This window comes from Rhineura floridana, chromosome 8, assembly GCF_030035675.1.
Source record: "Rhineura floridana isolate rRhiFlo1 chromosome 8, rRhiFlo1.hap2, whole genome shotgun sequence".
Lineage (NCBI taxonomy): Eukaryota > Metazoa > Chordata > Lepidosauria > Squamata > Rhineuridae > Rhineura > Rhineura floridana.
In genome coordinates, this window is record NC_084487.1 from 63,977,379 (window position 1) to 63,990,124 (window position 12,746).

The 12,746-nt window shown below is 40.3% G+C and overlaps 1 protein-coding gene across 3 annotated transcripts in view; it reads right to left on the minus strand.

The window, feature by feature from the left end:
- TMTC2 (transmembrane O-mannosyltransferase targeting cadherins 2) overlaps positions 1 to 12,746 on the minus strand; it is a 350,769-nt gene that overhangs the window by 140,751 nt on the left and 197,272 nt on the right. For all 3 annotated transcript variants that reach the window (XM_061639643.1, XM_061639646.1, XM_061639644.1), the window contains one exon: positions 10,577 to 11,405. In XM_061639643.1, the coding sequence (XP_061495627.1) occupies positions 10,577 to 11,405 (829 nt within the window). The remainder of the gene's footprint in view (positions 1 to 10,576; positions 11,406 to 12,746) is intronic.

Genomic DNA, 12,746 nt, shown 5'->3' on the forward strand with positions numbered 1-12,746 from the left:
AAGTTACTGTACCAGAAATTAAAACAGTTTAATGGCCACTTGATACAAGTGAGATGCAAATGTCATATAAACCACAACTGCCTCAAACATGGAATGAAGTCTTTGAGTTTTGATGTAGAAACACTTATCATCAAGGTATACAGAGAGTTTAGCTTCTCAGCCAAGAAGACAGTCTCTTTTGTCCTTTTTGAGTTTGTAGAAATGGAATACAAAGATGCGCTTTGGCATGAACCAACAAGGGGGCTGTCACTTCTACCTGTTATTTAACGCATACTACAATGTTGGCCTGCATTGAGGGTATACTTTTTTCATAGAGGAGAAGAAGAACCTGTGAATTCTGTGTGGTCAACCTTCAGTGAGGAAGAATACAAATCTCTCCCTCTTTGTTATGTTTACTTTTTGCACAATCTGATGGTAATCTTTCAAGATGCTATGAAGAAACTGGAGTGTAACTGAAAGAGAAGGAGAGGACAAATTCTATGGAAGATCAGCCCAACTTATTTTGGACCCTGCATCTCCAGCTGACAACAGAAAATTCAGATATGATGCCTATAAGACACTGACACAGTGCCCTGAATATCTGGATAAATTGTATGATGTTGAAACATCACTTTTTAAAAAACAAATGTCAGTGTTATCTTTTCACAATGATGTGAAATAGGCAATCCACACTGAGACTGACACTGACAAGCTGTATGATGACTACTGTGTTTTATAAAGGAAGAGATTGTCTCCAAGGAGCAGAACATAGCTCAGAGACAGGTAGAGGTTTTCAGACAAATGCAGAGGGTGGTGTCAGCCAAATGAAGAAACTAGACTCTTTCATATTTTCCATTCCTGTGTCTAATGCCTACTGTGAGAAAGTTTTCAGTTTAATGACAGAACTGTGGGACAAGGAAATAAACAGGCTGAGTGGTAGTGTGGTGAAGGTTGAGCTGCGGGTGAAATTGAACTTTAACACGACCTGTGCAGAATTTCTAGACTTCTTAAAAAAGAACCCAGATCTGCTAAGAGCAGGAACATGCCAGCTGAAATATAAATTTAAAAAACAGGAAGCTGAGGACAAGACAAGACAATGTTAAGGTAAAAGCATCACATTACATTTCAAGTATTTTAGTATGAAGGTGTCATACTAGCCACCTAGCTGCAGAGAGGGAAGATAGTTTAAAAGGGTGACAGAAATGGCCTCTGCTAATGGTTGTCTTTGGAGATTCACTCCATGGTTTACTATTTAAAAAAAAAAATGTAAGGGTTTTTCATATTTTTAACAGAATGACAAGACGGCATGCAGAAAGAAAACAAGTACACTGAGAGAATAAAACAGAAAGGAGAACAAAAAATAAAATAAATAAACAAAATAAATAAATAAATGGGGAAGTGCTCTCTGGCCTCTAAAAGTCCGGTTTTCCAACTTTGGGTATAAACAGTAAAGGTGAATTAAAGAGGTGAAACTGAGTTTATGAATTTAGACAGGTAAAGCAACATGTAGACATTTGATTTCAGTTTGAAAAAAATATCCAGGAATTTCCTCAGCCAGAGTTGGCAACCATACCGCAGTATGATTTTTAGTTAAAAGACCACTTCCACTGCACTAAACAGAGGTTAAAACATAAATCAATTCATGACACAGAAGAGCCAAGTGGACCCTTTCTATTTCATGGTATTAGTCATGGGACTAATTTGGACAAATATCATGATAAAACCAATACAGCATGAACACACTGTCCCCGCAGACATCATAGCACCATAACAAGTGTGTACACCATGGGGAATGATGGTTCTATCATACCAATTTTTAATAATTGCCTTCAACTGGACATAGCATGGAAAAGTGTCCCTAATTTGTTCTATTGTAATTTTAGATTTTTCTAAGCTAACCTTTTGAAGGAGATGGCATAAATGTAGAACTGAATTATTCTTAGCAAATGTTTACAACAAACGAAGGATAGCATTTGCAATTCCTAGCGCAAATATACTATCCATGAACCATAAGTGAAATGAAACATTAACCAATAAAGCAAGGATGGCTAAGCTATGGCCTTCCAAACACTGCTTGGCTACATATCCCATTATCTCTGACCACTGGTTATGCTGGGTGGGGTTGGAAATGGTGTCCAACAACATCTGGAAGGTCACAGGTTAGCCACCTTGTCATAAAGAAATGAATGAGGTTACTAACTGATCTGAAAAAGATGGCCAGGACTGCTTGTGTGCCTTTTAAGAACTTGTCAAAAAATCTGAGGAGAATATGTGTAAATTTACTGCATGGAAATTTGCACTGATCTCCTAATGTTTGTAGGTCAAACTACTCAGGACACAGTTATCAAAGCTGGTTGAAGATCTGGCAATCCTATATAGATGAATAAAAAGACCACAGGCAAACTATTATACAGCCACAGGAGTGGATGTATACTATAGTCAGCATGGGTTTTTCACATTCCATAATGTTAAATTGAAAATACCCCATGCCATTCTGATGCTTCCCATACGTTTATTTCAAAACTAAACCTTACAAAACTTAGAGACCTGAACTCAGAAATGCTTGCTTAACAATCCTCTAAATTTCCAGTGATACACAAAATAGTCAGAGAGAATCGAGAGTTCAAACTATAAAAGGAGAGAGAGAGAAAACAGACTGCTTTTGGACTTTTTTTGGTCAGAGTTCTCATAATTTGTTGAAATTAATTCACAATCAGCCATGTTCACCGAGTACCTGTAATCCTATTTCAGACTATCATCGTCTCCAGTTTAAATTTTTTAAAAATGACTGTCTGATTTTTAATTAAGAAATTTAGCATTAAAGTCAATGATAAGGCCAGGCATGCTCAGTAAGAACCAACTGTCAAGTGTTCTAAAAGCCAGACTCACAGCTGCTTGGCTTGCCTAATCAGGTGGCCACGTCCATGCCAGAACTTTATTTCACTTTAGAAAGTCATGGCTTTCCCCAAAGAATCCTGGGAAGTGTAGGAAAGGTGCTGAGAGTTGTTAGGAGACTCCTATTCCCCTGACAGAGCTCCAGTGGCCAGAGTTTAACAGTCAGCCCCTCTTCGAGATTGTAGCTCTGTGAGGTGAATAGGCCAGTGCCTACCTACCATCCCCCTCCTCCCCTTCGCTATCCTCCCTTACTACGCTTCTCCTTCCTCCCCTCCTTACCCCTCTTCCATGTCAGTTTCACCTATCCTAAGTATGATTGTACAGGAATAAATCCCCTTGAACTCAAAAAGCATGCAAATGATCAAACCTGCCATCCCCTCCTCCTCCCTATCCCCTTCCTCCCCCCTTCCCTTCGCCTTCCTTCATCCCTCCCTCCGCCTCCCCTTCCAATCCGCACCCCCCCTTCCCCTCCCTTCCTCCTTCCCTCTCCTGCCCACTCTACTTCTCCTCCTCCTCCATGGTAAGTTTTACCTATTCTAAGCATATTGCAGGGCAGTAAATCTCACTGAACTCAATAAGCATGCCAATGATCAGACCTGCCTTTTCCCTCCCCCTCCCCCTCCCCCTCTCTTCTTACCCTCCACAACTTCCCCTCTCCTGTCCTTTCCTCCTCCTTCCTCCCCTTGCTTCTTTTTCCTCCTCCCCTGCCCACTCCAGCCCTCCCTCCTCCCCCTCCCCCACCTTCATAGTCAGTTTTACCTATCCTAAGCATGATTGCAGGGGTGTAAATCCCACTGAACTCAATAAGCATGCAAATGATCAATCCATTCTCAGCAAACTTGCACAAGATCCCATTTCTTACCTCCTGGATTAAAAAACAGAGAAATTCACTAATAGGCAAAAAAAAAAAATCTTGCAGTTTAACAATGTACCTACAGCCAACATATATTTCTGTCAAATTTTCTAAAAGCAGAGAATTTGGGTAGCTACAGTGAAAGCACCATGGGAGCAAGAGACATGACCTCTGAGATATTGTACTGCCCTACAAATTTGTAAAAATGCAAAAACAATTTCGGTTGGTTTTTCACAGGCCAATCCACTTCTGTGTAGCTTAGAAGAATTGCATAATGTGCCTCTGAGCATATGGTGAGTTGCAATCAGCTGAGAGAAGGCTCCTACTCCCCTGACAGAGCTCCAGTGGTCAGAGTGGTTTAACAGTCAGCCACTCTGATTGAAGCTCTGTGAGGGGAACAGGGCATCTCCTAGCAACTCTCAGCACCCTTCACTAACTACACTTCCCAGGATTCTATGGGAGAAGCCATGACTATCTAAAGTGAAATAAAGCTCTGGTGTGGCTGTGGCCAGGGACAGCTTTGCTTTAAATTTGGGTGGGAGACTACATGTCCCTGCTGTAGAATAAAAAGATGGGGGAAATGCTGATACTGTTCATAATGTTTTCCTTTTGGAAAGGAAAGGGGCTCCCCCTCTGCCCAGTGCCCACCCACCCAATCTACCTCCGCCTTCCCTACCCCAGGTCAGTTCACCTATCCTAACCATGATTGCACAGGAGTAAATCCCACTGAACTCAAAAAGCATGCAAATGATCAAACCTGCACTCCCCTCCCCCTCCCTCCTATCCCCTCCCTCTTGCCCCATCCTTGCCCTTTCCTTCACCCCTCCCTTCCCCTCCCTATCCCCTCCTTCCCACTCCTTCTCCTTCACCTCTCCCTCCTCCACCTCCTCCATGGTCGCCCTGGGCTTCTGCTGGGAAGGAGGGATATAAATAAATGGTCAGTTTTACCTATTCTAAGCATGATTGCACGGGAGTAAATCCCACTGAACTCAATAAGCATGCAAATGATCAAACCTGCCCTCCCCTCTTCTTCCTCCTATTACCACCCTTTTGCCCCTTTCCTCCACCTTCCTTCACCCCTCCCCTTCCAGTCTCCTCCTTTTCAATCCTTTCCTTTCATCATATGTTCAGAGGCACATCACCAAAATCTTCCAAACTACCCAGGAAGTGGATTTTTGCCTATTAATGAATATTCACTCATTCTGTGGCTCATATTAGAGGCTCCATCTCACAAAAACAAATGAGATGCAAAGCTTAACATTTATAAAAAGTGTGTGGTATAGTCAAAATGAATGTGTGAAACTTACCAAGTCTGATTTTAAAAAATCTGTTATGTGTCCAGAGAAAAAGGTCTAACATACTTCCGAAATGTAGAGTTATGTATGGGGGTGGGGGAAGAGATGCTAAGAAAAGAAAATACTGTTTTGGACTAGCTACGGGTTCCCAAACTGAGCTTCATTCAAGTGGTCTGCAGCATGTCTGCGGATATGTGGTTGATGATGGGAGATAGCACATTCATTGCACTGAATATTCTTATTTGTTTGATTTATATCCCATCCTTCCTCCCAATAGGAGCCCAGGGCAGCAAGCAAAAGCACTAAAAACACTCTAAAATATTGATTTTCATTGCTTTTATTTTTTATATTGTATTTTATTGTATTATAGTTTAAATCTTATGGCATAGAATTGATACAATAGGCAGAAAAATCACTAAGTGGTTCACCAAGACCCTCAGCAATTTTCAACTAGTCCACTGGAGGGGGAGAGTTTGGGAACCACTGGACTAGATACTTCATCAAAATGGCATCTGATTCTTTCCAGCTTTATAACCTCTGATATACTACATTATCCCACTAAGAAGTCAGTCATTAGTATCTGCCAAGTCAGGTCAGTGGGAATGAATGGGTCACTGTGCTGAATTTAGCTTGTACATTCTTAATGAAGGTTAGCAAACTGCCTTTTCAATTAGCTTAAACTGTGAGTAGCAACTGTGATGTTTCACTGTCCGTATGTTTGTTATTGCTGTGGTTATGGTAAGTAGTGGGTTATGGAAGGGGAGAATGAGTTAGAATCTTGGTGAGTGCTGCATGTGATTGGCTCACAGACCGGGGAGGATGAATGTTCATATCTGAGTGTGTGGCAGTTCATGAGTTACATAGGGCTAGGATCTGAGTGTAGATAAGATAGGGCTTTGATATGTGAGACAGACAGTGCAGAGTTTGTGAGAAAATAGGGTTTGTTTATGAGTGATGGGATTTGATGGGGATTTAGAGAATATGGCTTAGTAATAATGAGGGACTGGGTATTTTAGTTATTTAGATAGGACAAAGTAGGTTTAACAGATTCTTATATTATTTTTATTTACTGTTTTAATAAATTGTTTGTTTTTTCATCATCCTACGCCTGAGACTCAGTTACCCTAAAGCAACATAACAGTAGTATTCACACATACTTCCTCATGTACCTAAGAAGTTTTGGACCTAAGATAAAGGTCCTGGTGGCACCAAAACAAGCGCTGGTTATTAGGCGTAGCCTATTGGGAGGGCAAAGGCCTGGAAAAGCAGGGATTGCCCTTTAAAGATAAGATAACAGTTCTGGTATCAGAATGTATATTATTTATTATGCAGCTGTCTACTAAGAGTACCAACCAAAATCAGTAAGCAGAACAGTACGTGCTATAGCAATGCTCTCTAATAATGGGCTATGGGACAGCTTACTCTGCCACTGGGACAGAGACTATTCAATAAAAAGGGCCTCTCAGTTGTGCTATTTTGAGGAGCACCATTCATTTATAAATTTTAGAAGATTAGAAAGAAATCCAAGATGAGCAACACATCTCATCTTTTTCTTTGTTATTAAACTTTTATGGGCATCCAAACCCTAGATCGTAACAAATTAGGTCTGATGTTATACATCAACCTGCACCTTTTCATAGCATGCTATAAATTATAGTACCAAAATAGAAACGAAGATGTACAACACACATTAACTAGGTTCAGCTGCAGTGCAACATCTGCTGCTTTCATTAGGACTTGTGTCAATGGCTAAAGCATCGCTTTTCTCATGTCTGTTCCTCAAAGGGAAAAACAGCCTAATATTGTAGGTAGTTTTCAAGGTAAATCACATCAGTTTCTTCTGTTCTGTCAAACTACTTGCAAACCATTTATCTTCTCAGGAGCACTTGACTAGTAATAATAATAATAATCAACACTTCTATGACATACTGAAGTAGAACATGCACTTCACAAAGTAGTTTTCAATAAGTCACCACAGGGAGTTATCTCAAAAGCTATGAAGCCATTGTTTGAGCCTGAATACACTGCCTTCAGCTGCGAAATGTTTTTTGGGCTTTTTTGTCACTGCCCCTTCCCTTCAGAAATACCTTAAGGACCATCCGACTACCTATGCTACCCTGGGCTCTTTCTGGGAGGAAGGGCGGAATATGGAAGGAAGGAAGGAAGGAAGGAAGGAAGGAAGGAAGGAAGGAAGGAAGGAAGGAAGGAAGGAAGGAAGGAAGGAAGGAATGGTTTCATCTCAATCATGGAGATCTTCTGATGGGGCACTTTTGGTGGTTCCCAAAGTCTTTGAGGTTCACTTGGCTGCCACCAGAGAACAAACCTTTAGCATGACAGGCCGTGGCCTGTGGAACTCACTACTAATAGAGGTTCAGCAGGAACCATCCCTCCTTTCTTTCAGGTGTGTTTTAAAAACTGAACTTTTCAGACAGGCCTTTTCACATGATTCCCCCCTGCCAATAAAGTATTATTGATGCTTTCATGATTGTTTTTCATCATTTTTTTATTTTTTTTTTATTTTTATGCCTTTGTATGTTGCCAGCTGCCTTGCCTATAAATACTTTAATTAATAAAATAAATAAATAAAAATGCTTTGATACTGGATCAGTGCATAGCAAAGTCATTATTTCATACTTACATATTACAGTAAACCGTTAATCCCACAGTATCTTTGTTACAATTTAAAATAATGTTATGCTTATTAGGCATCTATGTTGTTCTAGCCTTCTGGAGTGTACTGTTATGGCTGCCTACTCACAAATTCATTTGCCACAGTTGCCAAGGTGAGTGCTCCTTCAACCATTGGTGGGCATGAAGCAGGTCATGACAGGAGACCTAGCAAACACAATGCCATAACTCAAAGTTTGGAAGGAGAATGCAGACTTACCCTTCAGTTGCACTAGGCTTTAGAGGTACTCAAAGCACCACTGAAGCTGAGAACGGAAGCTCATCTGAGCATGTCTGAGAACTGAGCATGATGTCAGAGAGCAGATCTTACCCTTCTCTCCTCGTGAAAAAGTGCCAGTGGTAAGAAGGATATTCATATAAACACTCCTTATGCACTGAGAGGGGAGGGGAGTCATGGCCATTGACCAAGCTCTCCTGCCACAATGTGCGAATGGCAGAGCTGTGGCCACCTACATTTGATTCATAAAGGCTGAGAAATCATAGTGTGTAAATGTATAAAGGGGGTGTTACTTGAACCCACTTAGGCATAGGTTTTTGGTTTGTTAGCATGACCATGCAAAATCTGTGACAGCGGTTAACTAAGGATTCCAAATAGTACAGCACTGTAGGCGGTAAAGTTCTTCCACAATATCGGCATAATTCTTGTGCGATACAAACTTCCAAACTGCATTGTGTAGAATGACTATAAAATCTTCCTGGGAATACATCAGCAAGCACTGCTTATATCCAACTGAGAGCAGGATATGACATTCCACATAGTGGGATGCAACATTTGTATTGAACTTACCACATCAGCCAGCCATGGTCAGAGACATTCAGTATTAAGAGTTCTTGCACTATAACAAGTGTGGGAATCATAAAAAATTCTAGATGCAAGCATTATTTTTAGGTGCTGAGGCAAAAAGGCCCCTGGGATTTTACTGTGTGCTGCACAGCAAGAGGTATAAAAAGGGAATAAGCTTTTCTGATATACACTTTAATTTTATCTGTATCTGGAATTTTATGTCAGCATCTTTTAGATTAATTCTGTTATTGCAAAGTTGAGCTTTTAACTCACCAAAATAAATGCTCTTATAACTCATTTCTACATGCTCAATTTTTAAAATTAATCTGCTGTATATATTCATTTTACATATAAGCAAATATCCACTATTGCTCATACTAGCTCAATTCTGACAACCAATCATTCTTATAACATTCATAACATCCTTTTTTCATAAATGATGTTGTGAATGTAGCCTGTCACTTCAATGTCACTGTTCAATTTAGCCCAAGAATTTAGGAATTGCCACCTGTGGGACTTTTAGTGTATACTAGTCAATTTTTCCAGTCATTTTAGTAATGCAACAGCTGATTTTACAGGAACTTTGGGCAACCTGGTGATAACATCTTTCTTCAAATGCCTCTTATATAGCTGACACAAGGTCTTAAATTAAGAAGTCAAAGTTTGTGTGTATGTTACAACTGTGCAAATTTCTAGCTAGATTTAATTCATTCATATAAGACATAAACAAAAGGCCTGACATGTGGAGAAAGCATTTTCCAAATTTTGAAAGGCATTTGGAAGCATCCTGGCCCATTCTTACATTCGGCCTAACAAGGCTGGGATTTCTCCCTGGAAAATATCCCCTGAAAAGAGGCTAGAATGTTATGCTTTAATAAGGACTAATGGCCTGATTTTTCCCAGGAGATACAAGTTGTACACATGCAGCCTCCCCAGATGTTTAGAATTTGCTTTCCTAAATAAGAATGTATGGTCCCAATTGAGATAAGACAGACAATGATATTTAGGGCTCATTCCAGAGCTTCATGTTAATTTAGGCCAATTAAGTCTAAACTTAAGTTCTTAAGACCAACCGCAAACTATTGTTCAAATGTTTAAAAGAAAGATGGGGGGATGGAACACACTTCATTCCCGGGATGAAAATTTGTGGAACAGGCAAACTGCATGTTTTACTGAAGAAACAGTTCACCTTAATTAACCACTTCCACTCTCCTCCTAAACTTTTTTAACCATTATAATAAGGCATGTCTCAGCTAGTTTGGAGTTATTTAACGATAGCAATAAAAAGAAGCCCTCAGTATGTCAAAATAGCAAATGGACAGGCATGACAACTGATGCAAAGAGGGTCCTCTCAATCCTCAGTGTGGCTTCCCCTCAGTTAATCACTGGTAAGTTGCCAAGATTTTGGTAGCAATATTAAACCATGGTCTAAAGCAGCTTTTCCCAACCTTGGGTCCCCAGAAGTACCTGGACCATAATTCCCATAATTCTTGACCACTGGCAATGCTGGGTGAGGCTGATGGGAGTCGTAGCCAAACAACACCTCAGAACCCAAAGTGATCTAAAAGTTTGCTTCTGAATTTTGGTCTATTTGGTAGCCATTAACCATCTTTTCTGGTTCACAAGTAACAGGAAACAATGGTTAAATGTGGATTATTGGTGTGTTCCCCCCCACCAAATCACACATGAAGTAGGAGCAAAAACGTGAGCACATGCTTTTAAGCAACAATTGTTTATATTGTCTTGTGCTTCAAGACATCATTGGCATAAGGGGCAATGCACTTCTTCAGAGGAAATATATGGTACAGTACTGCTATATCGCATCTGTAATGTAAAATTTGAAGTTGTCTAGATTAGATTTACAGTGAATATTTTAAATAAGCAGCAACTCCATTTACATTTTTGTTGTTTCAGTTCAATATGCATTCTATATGATTATACTTTCTGTATTCTGAACTACTATATACCAGTGTATTTAAGCTGGTCATGAATGCACATTTAGGATCCATATCTTTTCCAAAAGCAATGTTCAAACTATAAAGAGAAAACATAATTATTGCAGTAGCATATAAAGAAGATTACCTTTAGCTGGATTTACTTTTATCCCTGACTTATACAGCATCTCTTCATTCTGCCAGTCCCCATTCCTGACAAAAGTCTTGAGTCCATAAAAAAAAATTAATGCAGCAGTGGCAAAAAAAATTAAGTTCTTCAGAAAGCGCTTTTGGGCTTTGATGTAGAGGGCCCTGGTGCCCACAGTGATCAGCAGGCAGAAGCCCATACTAGGGATATATAAGACACGCTCTGCTATCACAAAGCCTACATAAAAAAACAAGTTTGTGGCAGGAATAAATGGCACAATTAATAAGGAGAGAGACAAAACTACAATATTCTCAGTTGAGGGAAGTTGTGGTCTCTGCAGCAAGTATTGGTTAATACCATTTTCTTCTTTAGATACAAAACTGGACTTCAACTCCAAGCTTCTATACTCCATTTCTGATAGGTAGTGATGACCATTGACATTTGGCTTGCCATTTGTCACATTTTTCCCGTTGCATTCTCTCTCTTTGCTGGAGCTTTTCAAACTGGTGTAAGCAAGGAGGAGAAGCCCAGCATAAAAGGCCACTGTGTGTAAATTTCTCCAGTCAGTGACTGTTTTGAGAACAGGCACAGCATCCATGGACCAATCAAAGCTAAGAGTGTCCGGGCACAACAATAGCCAGAGATTTTTGGTTGGCAGGTAAAAAAAAGTCAGAGTTCTTGTTAGAAAACTATCTGAGTCAGCTGCTGGGTTGTCAGAGTTGGAAAAGCTGGGAGGTTTGTTCCCCATCCAATAAAAGCGAAGACCTAGTAGCAAAGCTCCCCAGAAGATCAATAAACCAGTGCTCAAAAGAAGGGGTAAATTCTTTCTCTGAAAGGGAAAAGACAACAATAAATAAAAGTTACATTTATATTTGGAGGGCTGCTGAAGTAACGCTTTTGAGCTTTTAAAAAAAGGCTTAAACACCTTACCTAAAGAAGCCATACATTCAGGCCAACTTTTTCTCAGAGCAATATGTTATGTCTGAATTATTTTATAGAATTCTTGGATTACGTGTTGGACTACAACCTGGGAGACCAGGGTTCAAATCCCCACACAGCCATGAAGCTCACTGCCTCTCAACCTCAGAGGAAGACAATGGTAAACCCCCTGTGAATACTGCTTACTATGAAAACCCTATTCATCAGGTCGCCATAAGTCAGAATCGACTTGAAGGGAGTTTATTTCCATTTTATCCACTACTAAGGTTTCCTTGTGAACCTGAAGCTACACTGCTATTAAAGATGCAGATGATACAAAATTGGGGGGCATAGCTAATACCATGGAAGACAGAAACAAAATTCAAAGGACCTTCATAGGCTGGAGCATTGGGCTGTAAACAACAGAATGAAATTCAGCAGGGATAAATGCAAAGTTCTACACTTAGGAAAAAGAAACCAAATGCACAGTTATAAGATGGGGGATACTTGACTCAGCAGTACGACATGTGAGAAGGATCTTAGAATTGTCATTGATCACAAGCTGTATATGAGCCAATAGTGTGATGTAGCTGCAAAAAAGGCAAATGCTATATTAGGCTGCATTAACAGAAGTATAGTTTCCAAATTGTGTGAAGTATCAGTTCCCCTCTATTCAGCACTGGTTAGGCCTCATCTTGAATACTGCGTCCAGTTCTGGTCTCCACACTTCAAGAAGGATGCAGACAAACTGGAAACAAAGCCCTATGAGGAGAGACTGAAAGAACTGGGCATGTTTAGCCTGCAAAAGAGAAGACTGAGGAGAAATATGATAGCACTCTTCAAGTACATGAAAGGTTGTCACATAGAGGAGGGCCGGGATCTCTTCTCGGTCATCCCAGAGTGCAGGACAGGGAATAATGAGCTCAAGTTGCAGGAAGCCAGATTTTGACTGGACATCAGGAAAAACTTCCTAACTGTTACAGCCATACGACAATGGAATCAATTAACTAGAGAGGTAGTGGGCTCTCCGACACTGGAGGCATTCAAGAGGCAGCTGGACAGCCATCTGTCGGGAATGCTTTGATTTGGATTCCTGCATTGTGCAGGGGGTTGGACTTGATGGCCTTATAGGTCCCTTCCAACTCTACTTATTCTATGATTCTATGGATATAGTACTATCTGAAACTGCCTTCTTTTAAGGGAGGGGCAAGAAGCAATAAAGCCAACTTGTATGATTTGATTCTGTAATTGA